Source organism: Anarhichas minor, unplaced genomic scaffold (assembly GCF_050575085.1).
Source record: "Anarhichas minor isolate MPS153535 unplaced genomic scaffold, ASM5057508v1 ptg000027l, whole genome shotgun sequence".
Lineage (NCBI taxonomy): Eukaryota > Metazoa > Chordata > Actinopteri > Perciformes > Anarhichadidae > Anarhichas > Anarhichas minor.
In genome coordinates this window covers 22263010-22283668 of record NW_027466473.1, presented here as the reverse complement: position 1 = coordinate 22283668, position 20659 = coordinate 22263010, and the positions used below count along the sequence as shown (strand labels likewise).

At 41.5% G+C, this 20659-nt stretch overlaps 2 protein-coding genes across 2 annotated transcripts; both read left to right on the top strand.

Moving 5' to 3' along the window:
* The first annotated feature begins 441 nt into the window (after positions 1-441).
* LOC142960311 (organic cation/carnitine transporter 2-like) lies at positions 442-7537 on the top strand. The gene is made up of 11 exons (XM_076102113.1): positions 442-648; positions 1220-1402; positions 1575-1678; positions 1891-2045; positions 2205-2376; positions 3881-4013; positions 4233-4333; positions 5282-5496; positions 6035-6217; positions 6974-7109; positions 7456-7537. The coding sequence occupies exons 1-11, from the start codon at positions 442-444 to the stop codon at positions 7523-7525; spliced, it is 1659 nt and encodes a 552-aa protein (XP_075958228.1). The 3' UTR covers positions 7526-7537.
* A 1829-nt stretch (positions 7538-9366) lies between these two features.
* LOC142960320 (organic cation/carnitine transporter 2-like) lies at positions 9367-19362 on the top strand. Its single transcript, XM_076102123.1, has 11 exons — positions 9367-9573; positions 10133-10315; positions 10489-10592; positions 10802-10956; positions 11116-11287; positions 12873-13005; positions 13225-13325; positions 13537-13751; positions 15247-15429; positions 18805-18940; positions 19293-19362. The coding sequence occupies exons 1-11, from the start codon at positions 9367-9369 to the stop codon at positions 19360-19362; spliced, it is 1659 nt and encodes a 552-aa protein (XP_075958238.1).
* Positions 19363-20659: the final 1297 nt, after the last annotated feature.

The window sequence follows — 20659 nt, the reverse complement described above, 5'->3', positions numbered from 1 at the left end:
ATCCTGATTGCGAAATTAAAAACACACACGAAACAATCACTCACACACCCACTTGTGTGACAGGTCAATAAGTTTTTGCAACACAGTCTTTGTAATGTTTAACCTGACAATAAAAAAACAGAATTGGAATTTGGCTTTGAGAACTGTGACACTGCAGCTTTTTCTTTTGGCATTTGTTTGGACGGACATATGTTTCTATAACAACAAGCATACGGGTGATTTGTTTACTCTTTATAGCCTCCATGTTTGTATCCCGGGCAGCTATGGCTGGCAGTCCTTGGTGCAAAGACTTATTTGAGAAATCTGTTAAACGTTTTGCTTTAGCATGCATGTTTTTTGACGTTTCCTACAAGGCGTAGCTTGTGCGGCAGTTGAGGGGAGGGCAAACCACTCTCTTATTTTACGGTGCACAGTGGAGGGGACGGTTAGGATTCTGAGACCATGAAGGATTATGATGACTCCGTAGCTTTTCTGGGTCAGTGGGGACGTTTCCAGCAGGTTGTCTTCTTCTTACTCTCTGCCAGCATCTTGCCCAATGGATACGGTGCTTTCTCTGTTGTCTTCTTTGCTGACACTCCCAGCCACCACTGCCTGGTTCCTGACATCAACCTGACCCAAGATTGGCTTAATGCAATCATCCCGATAGAGGTAATTTTGTTTTTGATCACAGCTCCTTGTAAAAAAAAAAGGGTTAGGGTAAGTGTAGCAGTTTTGCGTTAAGTTACACAGATTCAACAATTCCAAAAGCGAGACAGGCCGAAAAAGAAAAGTCTTACTTCAAAGTATTTTATACAATATTGCTAAAAACACATATTTTGTATTTGCTGTGATATTTTTAGGCTGATTATCTAATAGCAATTATCTAACAGCAATAGTTGATGATGAACCTTTTCATGCGCAAAAATGTAAATTAGATCTTTCTTTTTTACATGTATAGATTATCAGCGTCAAACATTCTTCACTGATTTGGGCTCACCAGCGTGAGAACTTTAGATATTTGTGAGTTCAAGCTTTTAGTGATATTACTGTTGTTTTGCCAGAATTATTATTATATTACAATACTTTGATGATCACATGTGTAGCTTTAAAGTTGATGTATTTTTCTGCAGCTGCTGTATAAAGTTTAAGAAGTCTTATAAAGTGGTCCGGCTACAGTTCAGGGTTTTATGTGAAATGTTACTAATGACACTAACGATGTGTGTGTCATTGTGACTGTGAGGTGGTGAATGGGAAACAGCAGCTGAGCAGATGCAGCAGGTTCAGGCTGGATGTGGTCAGAAATCTCTCTGCTCAGGGATTCATTCCTGGGAGGGACGTCAACATCACGGACCTGGAGCAGGAGGGATGTGTGGACGGGTGGAGCTACAGCAGAGACATCTACCAGTCCACCATCGTCTCTGAGGTGAGTCATACTGAATATTACACGACAGTTCAGTAACTGAACTATAGAAAATGATTAAACCTGAATGGAACACATACACTGTATGTTTACTTAAGAAGGAAATGTTTGATTGATTTTTCTGTTAACAAATGGATCTAGCTTATTTTTCTTTGTTCATGCATGGATACTCCAGTTTGACCTGGTGTGCCGAGACCAGTGGAAGCAGCCGTTCACCTCAACAATGTTCTTCTTGGCAACTCTTGTTGGATCCTTCTTCTCAGGACAGCTCTCAGACAGGTACTGAAAACACCATCTCATAATGAAATTATATACACACCATCTTCATAAAACATGTTCATTCTTCCTGAAAATGTCCTTGCTTAACTTTTGCCAAACGCAAAACACAGCATACAAAAATGAAAAAAGGAATCTTTAGCAACCTGTACTGTAAACAATTAAACAAAATCTTTTAATCTGCTCTTATTACGTTGTTTGATTTCTCATTCTAGGTTTGGAAGAAAGCCGGTTTTCTTCGCCACCATGGCAGTTCAGACAATTTTTACTTTTGTTCAAATCTTTTCACCTTCATGGATGGTGTTCGTCATCCTCCTCTTCATGAGTGGTTTGGGACAGATCTCCAACTATATATCTGCTTTTGTGCTGGGTAATGTGAAGATTTCGTGCTTTAGAACAACAAATAATGCTCTTCTATAGTCAGTGATGTTGATACATGCATTGTGTGTACTGTGCAGGTTGTTTCACTTGTTACTAATAACTTCACTTATTTACCCGTCCTTTTGTCATGCATTTCTCTCTCTTTCAGGCAATGAGATCTTGACTGGACATGTACGGGTCCTGTTCTCCTCACTGGGTGTGTGTCTGGGATATGCCATTGGCTACATGATGCTGCCTCTTTTTGCTTACTTTTTAAGGGACTGGAAATCTCTCCTGTTGGCTCTGTCTCTGCCTGGCCTGCTCTACATCCCGCTCTGGTGGTAGGTTGTACTCATGACGAGAAAATGTGTTCATGTTAAGTTTACCATACCATCCATCGATCCATCTGTCTCCATTTTTACTTCCCCTTTTGCGTGGCTGGTTGGCATTGGCAGATGGCTATGCAAGATAGTCCAGATACCCCTCACCTCAGCAACGTTTTCCAGCTCTTCCTGGGGGATCTTCAGGGGTTCCCAGGCCAGATGAGATATATAATCCCTCCAGCATGTTTATGGTCTTCTACCAGTTGGACATTCCCAGAAAACCTCCAAAGGCAAGTGCCCTGATGGCATCCTGATCAGATGCCCGAATGCTCTTATTGATGCGAAGGCAAAACGGCTCTTTGAGATCCTTCCTAATGTCTGAGCCCCTCTTGCTATCTCTGAAGTTGAGCCCAACCACCCTATGGAGGAAACTAATTTCAGCTGCAATTTTAGTCTTTCGGTCACTTGAAAGGTTGTAATAGATCAACTAGTAAATTGAAAGCTTTACCTTCCGGCTTAGCTCATCCACACATTTGGGTTTACCAGGTCCATCCGGCAGCCTACCCCTCCATCAGTTGACATCTCTGCCCGATTGTCCAAGATATATGGCCTCACATTTGATGATACGACCACAAAGTCGATCATCGATCTTTGGCCTAGGTGGCCTAGTATGAAGTACACTAATGAATCACCCTCTGATCGAACATGGTGTTTGTTATGGACGGACTCCAAGAAGGGCGGATTCTCTGAGCTTATGCACCAAACAGCAGTTAAAGATTTAACCTCAGTGACCTGCATTCGCATAGAGGCAACCCTCTTCAACATCACCAGTACTCAGCCAGCTGCCAGTATCCCCACGTCCGTATGGTGCCTCTCACCCTGGGCGACTCCAGAAAAGGAGTCAACTAAAATACTTCCAAGTATTAAAAATAATGATTATATTCACAATTATGGTAGTTTGTCCAATTACTTTTGAGAAATGTGGGGGACTGTATAAAAATGGCCATAATTCCTAAACGGTTCACGTGATATTTGTCTTTTATCTGTTGAATTAAGGCTGAAAGTCTACACTTCAACCACATATTGACTGCTTCATTTCAAAACCATTGGAGTCGTGTCAAGAGGCAAAATTAGAAAAATTGTGTCACAGTCCAAATACTTATGGCCCTGACTGTATATCGCTCAACTTGATGCACCAATTCTAATTCCTTCCCCGCTAAAAAAAAGATGTTCCACATCCCCAGAGCCAGTCTGTGATGCAAGGGGTCAACAACCCTAAATTCCCACCTTTGTGCCTGCTGTCCGGCATACAATGCACCCAACCCCACTGACTATCCCTGCGGGTGATGGAACCACAGTACCTTATACTACACCATAAATGTCATTTTTTGCTCTTGTCATGAGATGAAAATAATAATTTGGCTTTTTTACAAGAGAAATATCCTAACTTGTAATCACTCATATTTTAAGCCCCACTGATCCAGCCTGACCCTTTTTGTTTCTCTGTTGAATACTGAGGCAGGTTCATCCCAGAGTCTCCTCGTTGGTTGCTCTCTCAGGGAAGAGTGGAGGAGGCTGAGACCACATTGAGAAAGGCTGCTAAGATGAACAAAGTCGAGGCTCCATCGGTCATCTTTGAAGATTACAGCGTACATGTAAGTCTGCCCTAACTTAAATCGTGTAGGACCAGACACAGGGGACATTGTTTGTGCTTGAGGAGACACATTGTTCGTACAATTCATCCCATAGAAAGCAATGGACGTAACAAATTTCATGACAAATTTTCCAGCAGTTGTTGAGATATTTATCCCTGGACCAAAGTGGTGGAATGATATGCCAAACTGCTGCTGAGACTGAGGTTTTGTATCTTGCAGGCTGATGCGACAAAGACACACCCTAAGGAACAGTACAATGTCTTCAGCCTGCTGAGGACAAAAAACATCAGAAACTTGACGGTCATTCTGTGCCTGGTGTGGTGAGTGTATTTTTTAAACATTTGCTCATTTACAGCACTGATATTACTTGGTTTTGTCTATGAAGGCAAATCACTGTCAAAATCCGAGAGCGCAAATGAGATCCATACACGCGCGAAAATCAAACAGCAGCGCGCGTATTTTACTTTGACGAGCACTTTTCACTTTTCACACGCGAGCAGAATTCACTCTCACGTGAGCAAAAGTCGCTCGCGAAGGTTAAACCTGCTCCCTCGCGAAACTTAACCTGCTCGCTCGCGAGTAGTTTTTCATTTTGACAGTAAGTGGGCGGACCCAGTCGCCATTGTATCTCTACATCTAATTGGTTACAATCCTCGTCTTGGGATAAACTGGATATCACTCTGACGCAGACGCTAGTTCTGATAGAGGTGGTTTTCAATCCGCCACTAAACACTACTCCACTACATCTCAAGATGTTCTACATTTGTCTGACAGGTTTTGTAAACTTTTCAGACTGTAGAGGCTGATGAAAAAAAATACAGCGTCTGTGTCAGAGTGATATCCGGTTTATCCCAAGACGAGGATTGTAACCAATTAGATGTAGAGATACAATGGAGACTGGGTCCGCCCACCTACTGTCACAAAGAAAAACTACTCGCGAGCAAGCAGGTAAAAGACTCGCGAGAGAGTGGGTTTAAGCTTCGCGAGCGACTTTTGCTCGCGGAGTGATGCAAAAGCGCTCATCAAAGTAAAATACGCCCGCGGCTGTTTGATTTTCGCGTGCCCATGGATCTCATTTGCGCTCTCGGATTTTGACAGTGATTTGCCTTCATATTTGTCCTTCTTTAGTTTTCTTTATCTCTGTTTTGTTTGTTAATTTTAAGTCTAATGGTCTTGGTCTGCCACTAGAGCTACTGTATGGTATGTGTCAAATGCTGTTTCTGTGCAGATTTCCATTGAAAGCTCTCTGTTTGTATCTGTCTCTCCAGGTTCACTCTGAGTACCGGATACTATGGCCTGTCCCTGAACACATCCCAACTGCATGCTAACCCCTACATCAGCTGCTTCCTCTCAGCAGCTGTAGAGGTACCAGCATACACTTCTAGCTGGCTGGCACTGCGATACGTTCCACGACGGCTGTCTGTCTTTTGTATTTTGCTCATTGGAGGAGTGTCGCTGTACTTCCTTCAACTGGTGCCTGAAAGTAAGCAGTGACATGACGTGGTGCATCACGGTATTATTATATTTCCAAGCAAATATTTTTAACCAATAAACCAGTATTCAACAGATTCAGCATTGCACTCCTATAACATTTAGACTGAAGATAAAAATGCAGCACAATCAGAGATATCTTTTCTTTTTGTTGCATGCATTTATCTTCCTTCTCAAAATCTGGTGCCCACATTACACACAACGCAACTCCATTGCCGACAGTTCACTTGGCTGTGTTATGCGAGTAGAAGCTAATAATGTATTCTTGAGCTACTAGACTCATACGCAGTAGTTTTTCCACAAGACCTGTGACCTGAGTTTAATGTGTAAAAATGAAGGAGTTCCTCTTAAAATTGTTTCTGAGGTTGAAGAATTGTTAAGAAAGGTTTGGAGTTTTCTAAGCAGCGGAGAAAATGGTTGAATGAAGTGAAGGCAGCTGGGTAAAAAGTGTCTTTAACCCAAATGCATTTAATCTGCTGCAGAGTGGATCATTCAGGGACTTTCTTAGACAAACTCTTCTTTCCTTTCAGGTTTATCAGAACTGTCTGTAGCTCTGGAGATGCTGGGTAAATTTGTCATTACCGCCGGTACATCCCTGATGTTTGCCTACACAGCAGAGCTTTACCCAACAGCGCTCAGGAACACAGCGACAGGGACGTGCAGTGCTGTTGCCAAAGTGGGCAGTTCCATTGCACCATTTTTGTTACAGCTAAGTGAGTAAACTTGTCTCTTATTGTAATTACTCAGTGATTATTTAATTTGTTTGACTTGAATTATCATTTGAAGTTACTGTGAGGAACTTTTAACTGGTTATGAAAATGAATACTGAATCCTCTCCATGACCTTCATAGATTGGCTATTTCTCTATAGTTATTCTTAATGCTTGTCATCGGTGCCACCGGGTCAGTTTCCGTGCAAAATACACAGATGAAACCATGCAGGTTCATCAGAAAATCATCAGTTCAGATTGCAGTTGGGGCTCCGGCAGCGACCAAATTTGGCTTCACTGCAGCCTTCGACCTGCAGTCAGAGCTCTAGCAGGTGGAGGAGAGCTCTGCTCCCGGCAGCAGCGTCTCCAAATCTGGCCAGGAGCAGAGCGTCACCTTGCTGCTCCGCTGGTCCCCCCCGGTAGCCAACAAGACCCAGGTCGTACTGCTGGAGGGAAGGGAGTCACTAGAGAACCAGAACCAGGACTAAGCGGAGCAGACTGTGAGACCCTGCTGCAGTAAAATAAGAGTTTTTCTAAAAGGACTCTGGTGGTCGGAATCACCACCACTTTTATCCACAGGGACCAACAACATCAACACAAAATGAAAGTTCCTTGTTGTAGCTTCAAACAGATAAGCATCTGATTTCACCTATTTTTTAGTTTGGATGCTATGCACACTGATTAATTCACATACAGTAAATATATATAAACACAGGACCAAAGACTTCCTTCATCCAAATGTTCTCTTCTCCTTGTGCAGGTGTATACTTTAAGTACCTGCCTTATATTGTAATGGGGACTCTGGCTGTTGTGTCTGCCTTTGCTACTCTCCTCCTGCCAGAGAGTTTTGGACGACCTCTACCTCAAACTATTCAACAGATGCATAAGAGAGAAAGGTGGGTTCCTTAAGTCTTTGTATACAATACACTTATATAGACTACAGACAAAAGTAGCTCTCCAGCTAACTCTGCCACATTTACATTGAGGTGGAAACTGAAATGCTGATTAATGTGCACTGTCCCTGTTAAATAAATGAATGAACATTGAATATATCATAGCAGACATTCCCCATGGCTGGAAAAAATTAAACTACAACAGGTGCTGGTTGTTCAGGCAAGAAAATGGCAACAAAAACGAACAGAAGTGAAAAGATATTCAAACATTGCAGCTTTTTAATATATATTGTTTTCTGTATTCTGAAAACCACATGGTGGTTTGTTTATTTGTCTTTTGTCACTACAGCATAAAGTGCCCATTCATCAGAAGAAGAGAACATTCAAAACCTCCGGTGCTTTTCGAAAGTCGACTCTGATTGTCTAAAACATTACTTAAATGAGTTATTCATAACTGTTGCGCTATTACCTCTAGTTGCACTAGCATCTTTCCTACTGTACAAGTGGATTTAATCACATTACATCACCAAGAAATTAAATTAAAAGAATTAAACCTTGAGTCAAACATTTTGGAGTAAATCAAATTGTGCATGTTATCTCAGATCACAAATATGTTTACAAAATATTAATTATGAACTAAAATATGAAATATGCTATATGATGTAAAAGATGCACCGTGACACCCTCAACCTCTCTACTGCTTCTGATTAAGTTATCAGAATATATCCAACTATGTTTTATGTTTATGTGCTGTTTAACTTTCTTGTTAAATTACACACATTTTCACATTATAGAACTGTGACCATCAGTATCATGTGAATATGATAACAATTGCGTTGCTGCAGAGCATATTTAGTGCAGACGATTGTTGTAAATATTCATACTTGTGCCATGTAGTCTTTTAAATCACTTTATTTTTAATAACAAAGACTGATGATTGGTACAATAGCATTATAGTTATAATGATGATATCTGTTTACAGGAACAGTTTGATGAAAGTTAGATGAGTTAAACAGCTAGCGATGCTCTTTTGGAAGGCAACATCCACGGACCAGCTAGTGCATTAACTAACACTACAGGTTTATAGGGTAAAATGTATAACTCATAGATATCACCACGAAACTTCACTAGTTGATTACTTACACTAAGACAAGATTTCTGAAATTTGATGTTTAGATATGCAAATGAGCATTACTTAATTAAACATGTGAAAATTTTGAGTATCTCTTTATGTCACTCCATAAATCAGAAAATACGGCCAACAGCCATAAAAACTACATTTTGACCATGTTTTTAGTGATAAAATGTTGTAAATCCGTCAATAAATGATATATGAATAAACCCCTTTGTAAAAACCTTCAGAATATAGAGAGGAATGAAACTACAAAGTTTGGTGTATGTAAGAGCTACTGAAGTGAATAAAGTTGGCTCAAAGTCTGAGGAAAAACTAATCGAGAGATATGTTTTGTAAAATTACATACATTTTAAAGGTACGTCAGCTGAATAGGTTAAAAAAAAAAATATATATATATATATATATATATATCACCATGAAACTTCTCCAATTGATTACTTACATTAAGAGGATTATGTTTTGTATTACAAATGTTCTGAAATGTTGTGTTTAGATATGCAAATGAGGCATTATCTAATGCTAACTTGATGAATTTAGGAGAAATCGACAGATGCACTTAGAACAAGTAATTAAATAAAACCCCTACATGTGTGTTTTGTGGTGACTGTGGCTCAGTGGTAGAGTAGGGTCGTCCTTCAATCAAATGATCGGCAGTTCGATCCCCGACAGGCTTCAGGTTTATTATCCTCATTGCGAAATTAAAAACACACACGAAACACTTGTGTGACAGGTCAATGAGTTGTTGCAACACAGCATTAAATGTTTTACTTTCTTTGTAATGTTTAACCTGACAATAAAAAAACAGAATAGGAATTTGGCTTTGAGAGCTGTGACACTGCAGCTTTTTCTTTTGGCATTTGTTTGGACGGACATATGTTTCTATAACAGCAAGCATACGGGTGATTTGTTTACTCTTTATAGCCTCCATGTTTGTATCCCGGGCAGCTATGGCTGGCAGTCCTTGGTGCAAAGACTTATTTGAGAAATCTGTTAAACGTTTTGCTTTAGCATGCATGTTTTTTGACGTTTCCTACAAGGCGTGGCTTGCACAGCAGTTGAGGGGAGGGCAAACCACTGTCTTATTTTACGGTGCACAGTGGACGGGACGGTTAGGATCCTGAGACCATGAAGGATTATGATGACTCCGTAGCTTTTCTGGGTCAGTGGGGACGTTTCCAGCAGGTTGTCTTCTTCTTACTCTCTGCTAGCATCTTGCCCAATGGATTCGGTGCTTTGTCTGTTGTCTTCTTTGCTGACACTCCCAACCACCACTGCCTGGTTCCTGACGTCAACCTTACCCAAGATTGGCTGAATGCAATCATCCCGATAGAGGTAATTTTGCATTTGATCACAGCTCCTTGTAAAAAAAAAAAGGGTTCGGGTAAGTGTAGCAGTTTTGCTTAAAGTTCCAAGTATTCAACAATACCAAAAGCGAGACAGGCCGAAAAAGAAAAGCCTTACTTCAAAGTATTTTATACAATATTGCTAAAAACACATATTTTGTATTTGCTGTGCTATTTTTAAGCTAATTATCTAATAGATCAATAGTTAATGATGAACATTTTCATGCACAAAAATGTAAATTAAATCTTTCTCTTTTACATGTATATAGATTATCAGCGTCAAACATTCTGCACTGATTTGGGCTCATCAGAGTAAGAATTTTAGATATTTGTCATTTCAGGCTTTTAGTGATATTACTGTTTTGCCAGAATTATTATTATATTACAATACTTTGATGATCACATGTGTAGCTTTGAAGTTGATGTATTTTTCTGCAGCTGCTGTATAAAGTTTAAGAAGTCTTATAAAGTGGTCCGGCTACAGTTCAGGGTTTTATGTGAAATGTTACTAATGACACTAACGATGTGTGTGTCATTGTGATTGTGAGGTGGTGAATGGGAAACAGCAGCTGAGCAGATGCAGCAGGTTCAGGCTGGATGTGGTCAGAAATCTCTCTGCTCAGGGATTCATTCCTGGGAGGGACGTCAACATCACGGACCTGGAGCAGGAGGGATGTGTGGACGGGTGGAGCTACAGCAGAGACATCTACCAGTCCACCATCGTCTCTGAGGTGAGTCATACTGAATATTACACGACAGTTCAGTAACTGAACTATAATAAATCAGTAAACCTGAATGGAACACATACACTGTATGTTTACTTAAGAAGGAAATGTTTGATTGATTTTTTTTATTTACAAATGGATCTAGCTTATTTTTCTTTGTTCATGCATGGATACTCCAGTTTGACCTGGTGTGCCGAGACCAGTGGAAGCAGCCGTTCACCTCAACAATGTTCTTCCTGGCAACTCTTGTTGGATCCTTCTTCTCAGGACAGCTCTCAGACAGGTACTGAAAACACCATCTCAAAATGAAATTATATACACACCATATTCATAAAACATGTTCATTCTTCCTGAAAATGTCCTTGCTTGACTTTTGCCAAACGAAAAACACAGTATACTGAAAAAAAAGGAATCTTTAGCAACTTTTACTGTAAACAATTAAACTAAATCTTTTAATCTGCTCTTATTACGTTGTTTGATTTCTCATTCTAGGTTTGGAAGAAAGCCTGTTTTCTTCGCCACCATGGCAGTTCAGACAATTTTTACTTTTGTTCAAATCTTTTCACCTTCATGGATGGTGTTCATCATCCTCTACTTCATGAATGGTTTGGGACAGATCTCCAACTATGTATCTGCTTTTGTGCTGGGTAATGTGAACATTTCGTGCTTTAGAACAACAAATAATACTCTTCTATAGTCAGTGATGTTGATACATGGATTGTGTGTACTGTGCAAGTTGTTTCACTTGTTACTAATACCTTCACTTATTTACCCGCCCTTTTGTCATGCATTTCTCTCTCTTTCAGGCAATGAGATCTTGACTGGACATGTACGGGTCCTGTTCTCCTCACTGGGTGTGTGTCTGGGTTTTGCCATTGGCTACATGATGCTGCCTCTTTTTGCTTACTTTTTAAAGGACTGGAAATCTCTCATGTTGGCTATCTCTCTGCCTGGCCTGCTCTACATCCCGCTCTGGTGGTAGGTTGTACTCATGACGAGAAAATGTGTTCATGTTAAGTTTAACTTACCATCCATCTATCCATCCATCCATCTGTTTACTTCCTCTTATCCGGGGCTGGTTGGCATTGGCAGATGGCTATGCAAGATAGTCCAGATACCCCTCACCTCAGCAACGTTTTCCAGCTCTTCCTGGGGATCTTTAGGGGTTCCCAGGCCAGATGGGATATATAATCCCTCCAGCGTGTTTATGGTCTTATACCAGTTGGACATTCCAAGAAAACCTCAAAAGGCAAGTGCCCTGATGGTATCCTGATCAGATGCCCGAATGCTCTTATTGATGCGAAGGCAAAACGGCTCTTTGAGATCCTTCCTAATGTCTGAGCCCCTCTTGCTATCTCTGAAGTTGAGCCCAACCACCCTATGGAGGAAACTAATTTCAGCTGCAATTTTAGTCTTTCGGTCACTTGAAAGGTTGTAATAGATCAACTAGTAAATTGAAAGCTTTACCTTCTGGCTCAGCTCATCCACACATTTGGGTTTACCAGGTCCATCCGGTAGCCTACCCCGCCATCAGTTGACATCTCTGCCTGATTGTCCAAAATATATGGCCTCACATTTGATGATGCGACCAAAAAGTCGATTGTCGATCTTTGGTCTAGGGTGTTCTAGTATGAAGTATAATTCATACTGAATAACCCTCTTATCGAACATGGTGTTTGTTATGGACAGTCCATGACGAGCACAAACGTACAATAACTCTCTCTAGGATGCCACCCAGAGACTCCAATAAGGACGGATACTCTGAGCTCATACACCAAACAGCAGTCAGAGATGTAACCTCAGTGACCTGCATTTGAATGGAGGCAACCCTCTTCAACATCACCAGCACTCGGCCAGCTGCGAGTATCCCCACGTCCGTCTGGCTCCTCTCACCCTGGGTGACTCCAAAAAGAGACAATCCAGCCCCTCTCCAGGAGCTTGGTTCTAGATCCAGTGTTATGTGTAGAGGTGAGCCCAACTGTATATACAGTCCGGGCCATAGGTATTTGGACTGTGACACAATTTTTCTAATTTTAAATCTTTACACGACTTCACACGACGATTTGAAATGAAGCAGTGAATATGTGGTTGAAGTGTAGACTTTCAGCTATAATTTAATGGATAAAACAGAAATATCACGTGAACCGTTTAGGAATTACAACCATTTTTACACAGTCCCCCACATTTTCAGAGGCTCAAATACTTCCTCCAAGTATTAAATATAATGTTTGTTTTCACAATTATGTTTGTCCAATACATGTTGAGGCTCTGAAAAGGTGGGGTACTGTGTAAAAATGGCTGTAATTTCTGAAAACCCGCCTTTTTGCCTGCCTTTGGCTTTGCCGGCTTACAATGCACCCGACCCCACCGACTATCCCTGCGGGTGATGGAACCACGGTACCTTATATTACACCATAAATGTCAAGATTTTGCTCTTGTCTGGAGATGAAAATAATAATTTGGCTTTTTTACAAGAGAAATATCCTAACTTGTAATCATCCGTATTTTAAGCCCCACTGATCCAGCCTGACCCTTTTTGTTTCTCTGTTGAATACTGAGGCAGGTTCATCCCAGAGTCTCCTCGTTGGTTGCTCTCTCAGGGAAGAGTGGAGGAGGCTGAGACCACATTGAGAAAGGCTGCTAAGATGAACAAAGTCGAGGCTCCAACGGTCATCTTTGAAGATTATAGCGTACATGTAAGTCTGCCCTGACTTAAATCGTGTAGGACCAGACACAGGGGACAATGTGTGTGCTTGAGGAGACACATTGTTAGTACAATTCATCCCATAGGAAGCAATGTACGTACCAAATTTCAAGACAAATTTTCCAGCAGTTGTTGAGATATTTATCCCTGGACCAAAGTGGTGGAATGATATGCCAAACTGCTGGTGAGACTGAGGTTTTGTATCTTGCAGGCTGATGCAACAAAGACACACCCTAAGGAACAGTACAATGTCTTCAGCCTGCTGAGGACAAAAAACATCAGAAACATGATGCTCATTCTGTGCCTGGTGTGGTGAGTGTATTTTTTAACATTTGCTCATTTACAGCACTGATATTACTTGGTTTTGTGCTTCTTTAGTTTTCTTTCTCTCTGTTTTGTTTGTTAATTTTAAGTCTAATGGTCTTGGTCTGCTACTGGAGCTACTGAATGGTATGTGTCAAATGCTGTTTCGATGCAGATTTCCATTGAAAGCTCTCTGTTGTCTGTATCTCTGTCTCTCCAGGTTCACTCTGAATACTGGATACTATGGCCTGTCCCTGAACACATCCCAACTGCATGCTAACCCCTACATCAGCTGCTTCCTCTCAGCAGCTGTAGAGGTACCAGCATACACTTCCAGCTGGCTGGCGCTGCGATACGTTCCACGACGGCTGTCTGTCTTTTGTATTTTGCTCATTGGAGGAGTGTCGCTGTACTTCCTTCAACTGGTGCCTGAAGGTAAGCAGTGACATGACGTGGTGCATCACGGTATTATTTCCAAGCAAATATTTTTAGCCCTTAAACGAGTATTCAACAGATTCAGCATTGCACTCCTATTTTGGGGCGACTGTGGCTCACTGGGTTAAGATCGATCCTTGACTGGGATGTGTCATGTGTCGAAGTGTCCCTGAGCTCCCCGGGCACCTGTCATTGGCAGCCCACTGCTCCCTATATACAGGGATGGGTCAAATGCAGAGAAAAAGTTCCCCCTCAACAGGATCAATATAGTATAATAAATAAATTAAAAATTAAAAATGAAATACAACATTTAGAGTGAAGATACATATGCAGCACAACCAGAGATATCTTTTTTTTTTTTTTGTTCCATTTATTTATCTTCCTTCTAAAAATCTGGTGCCCACATTACTAGGGTTGGGTACCGAAAACCGGTGCCAATATAGCACCGGTTCCTATACCACCGGTATCTACCGGACCGAAATGCAACGCAGATTTCGGTGCTTCCTTTCGGTGCCTGAGCCGATTGAAATACTTTTTTTACACTACTCTGATGACTCGTCCTGGCAGCAGGTAACGATAGCATCGGTCCTCCGCTCCTCACTCATAGTATTATTACAACTGGACGAGCCGTGCGCGCTTAGAAACAAACCCCTCCATCATTCTGGCGAAGCTTCAGCCGTGATTTATAAAAAAAAAAAAAAAAAAAAAACGAGACCGAGATCTGTCAAACGGCTGGCAGGCTACTGACTTCCTCCATCGACATCCGGGTACTTAGCGCTGCCGCTCATAACAAGCACAACATCCACAGGCACGCGAAAGCTTCTTCTTCTTTGAGGTGTAGTGGCAGTTGGCAAACGATGAATTGGCGCATTAGTGCCACCAACTGGTAAAATTAAATTAAATAAGTCAGGAGGTGTCGTATTTTGCCAGAGAAGGCAAATATGCTCATATTTCTGCAAAATAATTGCTGAAGTTTGAAGCTGTAGTGTGTGTATAGAGTGTGTGTGTGTTTTGTATTTATTTATATTTATAGTATACTTTAAACAGTTAATATATTGTTCAATTTGAAGAAAAAAGTATCGGTTCAGGCACCGTTTAGGCACCGGTATCGTTTTAGCACCGGTATCGGAAAAAAACCCAAACGATACCCATCCCTACACATTACACACAACGCAACGCCATTGCCGACAGTTCACTTGGCTGTGTTAAGCTAGTAGAAGCTAATAATGTATTCTTGAGCTACTAGACTCATACACAGTAGTTTTTCCACAAGACCTGTGACCTGAGTTTAATGTGTAAAAATGAAGGAGTTCCTCTTAAGATTGTTTCTGAGGTTGAAGAATTGTTAAGCTTTGGAGTTTTCTAAGCAGCGGAGAAAATGGTTGAATGAAGTGAAGGCAGCTGGGTAAAAAGTGTCTTTAACACAAATGCATTTAATCTGCTGCAGAGTGGATCATTCAGGGACTTTCTTAGACAAACTCTTCTTTCCTTTCAGGTTTATCAGAACTGTCTGTAGCTCTGGAGATGCTGGGTAAATTTGTCATTACCGCCGGTACATCCCTGATGTTTGTCTACACAGCAGAGCTTTACCCAACAGCGCTCAGGAACACAGCGACAGGGACGTGCAGTGCTGTTGCCAAAGTGGGCAGTTCCATTGCACCATTTTTGTTACAGCTAAGTGAGTAAACTGGTCTCTTATCGTAATTACTCAGTGATTATTTTATTTGTTTAACCTGAATTATCATTTGAAGTTACTGTGAGGAACTTTTAACCGGTTATGAAACTGTCTCAAATTAATACTGAATCCTCTACATGACCTTTATAGATTGGCTATTTCTCTATAGTTATTCTTGATGCTTGTCATCGGTGCCACAGGGTCGGTTTTTGTGCAAAATGCAAAGATGAAACAATGCAGGTTCACCAGAAACTCATCAGTTCAGACTAGTTGGGGCTCCGGCAGCGACCAAATTTGGCTTCGCTGCAGCCTTCGACCTGCAGTCAGAGCTCTAGCAGGTGGAGGAGAGCTCTGCTCCCAGCAACAGCAGCGTCTCCAAATCCGGCCAGGAGCAGAGCGTCACCTTGCTGCTCTGCCGGTCCCCCCGGTAGCCAACAAGACCCAGGTCATACTATTGGTACTGCTGGAGGGAAGGGAGTCACTAGAGAACCAGAACCAGGACAAACCGGACCAGACTGTGAGACCCTGCTGCAGTAAAATAAGAGGTTTTTTTAAAGGGACTCTGGTGCTCGGAATCACCACCACTTTTGTCCACAGGGACCAACAAAGAATCAAAAAACACAGGACATGATGTTTGTCTCTCCTTTGTGCCAAGGTGGTGAGCACTTCAAGGAAATTAACCTTGTTTTGAGTGGTTGACGATCGACAAGTGGGGGGTTTTCAGCTTGTGTGGGGTGTATCTTGGTTTGGTTTAGGTTGTAGAATTTTGGGACAGTTGGGCCCAGAACACATCATCAGTAATGTTCCCTTGTGTCATTGAGTGTTTCAGCCTTTCAACACTATACACCCTCCCCAAGGGCGGCCAGCTGCAGGATGATCAGCCCTCAGCTTTTGTGCTGTGCCCAACTGTCTTGAAATTGACAACATTGAGAATGGTAGATGCTTGAATGGTTAACAGGTGGGGATTCTCAAGTGGGTTATGCTGACATATTTGGAGCCCAGCATGGGTCATTCCGCTTAATCCAAATCCACTGGCTGCTTCTTTCAGCCGCCTCTGAGATTGCCTTGATGGTCTGCCGCAGAGCCTGACCGTGGCTTCCCAGCTCTTTTAACAGTCTGATGATCGAAGAAGCCACAAATCCTCTTCATCCCACTTCCACTGGAAAGAGTTTAGTGTTTTGCTTTGCTTTGCTTCTGCTGCAAGCTCTGCATAGCGTAGCTTCTTACGTTCATAGGCCTCTTCAAGCGCGTTCTCCCATGGGACTGTGAGCTCTATGATGTACACAGTCTTCAGTGAAGGGGACCAGAGTACCAGGTCTGGCCTGAGGTTGGTGGAAGCAATCTCTGGAGGAAAGATCAATTGCTGGCCGATGTCTACCAGCATTTTCCAGTCGCGGGCCATGATTAAGTGTCTAGTTTGGTGAAAGGATGTTTGGGGGCTTTTTGTCCTTCTCGGACAAATGCTGTTGCCTTCAGGGGATTGGCTACTCTCGGGGGCAAGGAGTTGGTCGCACACCGCTTGATGTCAATCGCTGATGCCAGGCTTTTGAGGACCTGGTTGTGCCGCCAGGTATATCTGCCTTGCGTGAGGCTGGTCTTGCAGCTTACCATGATGTATTTGAAAGTCGCTGGAGTTGGGCAAAGGGCACAGGTTGGATCTTCGCCATACCACTGATGGAGATATCTTTGATGATGGAAGCACGTCATAAGTAGCTTGTCAGGATCTCTGTCTGACCCATTGTGTGTTAACCTCTGTTTCCCCCCCAATCTCCTCTCCTCATGTGTCTGTCATTTCCCTGTTTGTTTTGTTATGCCATGTGCTTGGTGTTGTTTTCTCGGGCCTGCCTCCAAACACCTACCATTGCCACAGCCCTGATGGATGCACAGCTGCGGACAATCTGGCTCGTTACCCGGCAGCATATCAACCCTGGTCTTGCAGGCCTGGGTTGTCAGTCCGTATTGTCTTCTGCCTCAGTAGTCTCCGCCGCTAAATAAAAACTGTTATACCGGACTCTGTCTCCTGTGGTCTTGCTATTGGGTCCTACCCGTGAACTCCCGTGACATAGCTCTGATGATAAAGCTAATTTTTGTTGCTTCCATTTCCCATAGTTCCCTTCAGCTGAACTTTCTCCTCTCCACACCTTCCCACCGCATCCATTGTCCCTGTTTCACGAGAGAGACAGCCTTCGCACTTCTTGCGACCTCCTCCTGTCGGCGCACCTCCTCGACTACCAATTTTCTCTGTTCTGACGTTGTGGCCTTTCGCCAAGTTGGTTCACTTGCCGTCAGGCCGAGGCCTCCTCTTCCCTGCTGAACTTGCCCCACGATGTCTTTGTGCCTCAGGGTTGATGTTGCTTGCTGCACAGCATTGGATGGTTTCCACTTCCGCCCAGTTGCTAGGGGCAGTGCAGCATTACTGATAGTCTTGTCTCTGGAATCCCTCCTTTAGAACACTTGTATTCTTCCGTCAAACTAGTGAGAGGTAGTTCCAGGACCCCTTTGCCATAGAGGCTGAGGTTAGTTAGACATCGTGGGACACCGAGCCACTTTTTCACGTACGAGGTGATGGTTCGCTCCATCTTCTCCACAGTTGTTATCGGGACCTCATAGACAGTGAGTGGCCACATTGTCCGAGGGAGGAGTCCAAATTGTAGGCACCAGAGCTTCAGTTTTCCATGCAGTGCGGTCTTGTTGATGTTCTCCAGGTTGTTGATAATTTCTTGCCTTAGTTGTTGCACCTGCTCTTTGTCCTTGAGGCTTGCATTGTACCATCTGCCCAGGCTTTTGACAGGCTGCTCAGATACTGTTGGTATTGGGTCATCGCCAATACAGAACCTTGTCTTTAAGCATTCCCTTAACAATAGAGATACTTCGAGACTTGGTTGGATTGATTTTCATGCGGGCCCACTCCTGTAGCTTTCCAAGTAGCCGCTTGGTGCAAGCTGCAGTATTGGTCAGTGTTGTCATATCGTCCATATATGCGCGAATGGGTGGTGACCTTTATAGCTTGACTATTTCTCTATAGTTATTCTTAATGCTTGTCATCGGTGTCACCGGGTAGGTTTCCGTGCAAAATGCAAAGATGAAACAATACAGATTTACCAGCAACTCATCAGTTCAGACTCAGTAAAACAATAGTTTTTTTAAAGTGACTCTGGTGCTCGGAATCACCACCACTTTTGTCCACAGGGACCAACAAAATCAACACAAAATGAAAATTATTTGCTGTAGCTGCAAACAGATAACCATCTGATTTCACCTATTTTTGGTTTGGATGCTATACACACTGATTCATTGACATACAGTAAATATTTACAGTGTGCAAAAAACACTGCCCAAGGACTTCCTTCATCCAAATATTCTCTTCTCCTTGTGCAGGTGTATACTTTAAGTACCTGCCTTATATTGTAATGGGGACTCTGGCTGTTGTGTCTGCCTTTGCTACTTTCCTCCTGCCAGAGAGTTTTGGACGACCTCTACCTCAAACTATTCAACAGATGCATAAGAGAGAAAGGTGGGTTCCTTAAGCAATACATAGTCTTCGTATACAATACACTTATATAGACTACAGACAAAAGTAGCTCTCCAGCTAACTCTGCCACATTTACATTGAGGTGGAAACTGAAATGCTGATTAATGTGCACTGTCCCTGTTAAATAAATAAATGAACATTGAATATATCATAGCAGACATTCACCATGGCTGGAAAAAATTTAACTACAACAGGTGCTGGTTGTTCAGGCAAGAAAATAGCAACAAAACAGAAGTGAAAAGATATTCAAACAATGCAGCTTTTTTATATATATATATTTTCTGTATTCTGAAAACCACATGATGGTTTGTTTATTTGTCTTTTGTCACTACAGCATAAAGTGTCCATTCATCAGAAGAAGAGAACATTCAAAACCTCCGGTGCTTTTCGAAAGTCGACTCTGATTGTCTACAACATTACTTAAATGAGTTATTCATAACTGTTGCGCTATTACCTCTAGTTGCACTAGCATCTTTCCTACTGTACAAGTGGATTTAATCACATTACATCACCAAGAAATGAAATTAAAAGAATTGAAACTTGAGTCGAACATTTTGGAGTAAATCAAATTGTGCATGTTATCTCAGATCACAAATATGTTTACAAAATATTAATTATGAACTAAAATATGAAATATGCTATATGATGTAAAAGATGCACCGTAACACCCTCAACCTCTCTACTGGTTCTGATTAAGTTGTTATCAGAATATATCCAACTATGTTTTATGTTAATGTGCTGTTTAACTTTCTTGTTAAATTACACACATTTTCACATTATACAACTGTGACCATCAGTATCATGTGAATATGATAACAATTGCGTTGCTGCAGAGCATATTTAGTGCAGACGATTGTTGTAAATATTCATACTTGTGCCATGTAGTCTTTTAAATCACTTTATTTTTAATAACAAAAACTGATGATTGGTACAATAGCATTATAGTTGTAACGATATCTGTTTACAGGAACAGTTTGATGAAAGATGAAACACTACAGGTTTATAGGGTAAAATGTATAACTCATAGATATCACCACGAAACTTCACTAGTTGATTACTTACATTAAGACAAGATTTCTGAAATTTGATGTTTAGATATGCAAATGAGCATTACTTAATTAAACATGTGAACATTTTGAGTGTCTCTTTATGTTACTCCGTAAATCAGAAAATACGGCCAACAGCCATAAAAACTACATTTTGACCATGTTTTTAGTGATAAAATGTTGTAAATCTGTCAATAAATGATATATGAATAAACCCCTTTGTAAAAACCTTCAGAATATAGAGAGGAATGAAACTACAAAGTTTGGTGTATGTAAGAGCTACTGAAGTGAATAAAGTTGGCTCAAAGTCTGAGGAAAAACTAATCGAGAGATATGTTTTGTAAAATTACATACATTTTAAAGGTACGTCAGCTGAATAGGTTAAAAATATATATATATATATATCACCATGAAACTTCTCCAATTGATTACTTACATTAAGAGGATTATGTTTTGTATTACAAATGTTCTGAAATGTTGTGTTTAGATATGCAAATGAGGCATTATCTAATGCTAACTTGATGAATTTAGGAGAAATCGACAGATGCACTTAGAACAAGTAATTAAATAAAACCCCTACATGTGTGTTTTGTGGTGACTGTGGCTCAGTGGTAGAGTAGGGTCGTCCTTCAATCAAATGATCGGCAGTTCGATC

Coding starts and splice junctions, on each gene's coding strand:
- LOC142960311 (XM_076102113.1), top strand. CDS start 442: ATGAAGGATTATGATGACTCCGTAGCTTTTCTGGGTCAGTGGGGACGT. Junction 1,679..1,890: donor TCAGGACAGCTCTCAGACAG/GTACTGAAAACA, acceptor TTCTCATTCTAG/GTTTGGAAGAAAGCCGGTTT. Junction 6,218..6,973: donor ACCATTTTTGTTACAGCTAA/GTGAGTAAACTT, acceptor CTCCTTGTGCAG/GTGTATACTTTAAGTACCTG.
- LOC142960320 (XM_076102123.1), top strand. CDS start 9,367: ATGAAGGATTATGATGACTCCGTAGCTTTTCTGGGTCAGTGGGGACGT. Junction 13,006..13,224: donor TTGAAGATTATAGCGTACAT/GTAAGTCTGCCC, acceptor TGTATCTTGCAG/GCTGATGCAACAAAGACACA. Junction 13,326..13,536: donor CTCATTCTGTGCCTGGTGTG/GTGAGTGTATTT, acceptor CTGTCTCTCCAG/GTTCACTCTGAATACTGGAT.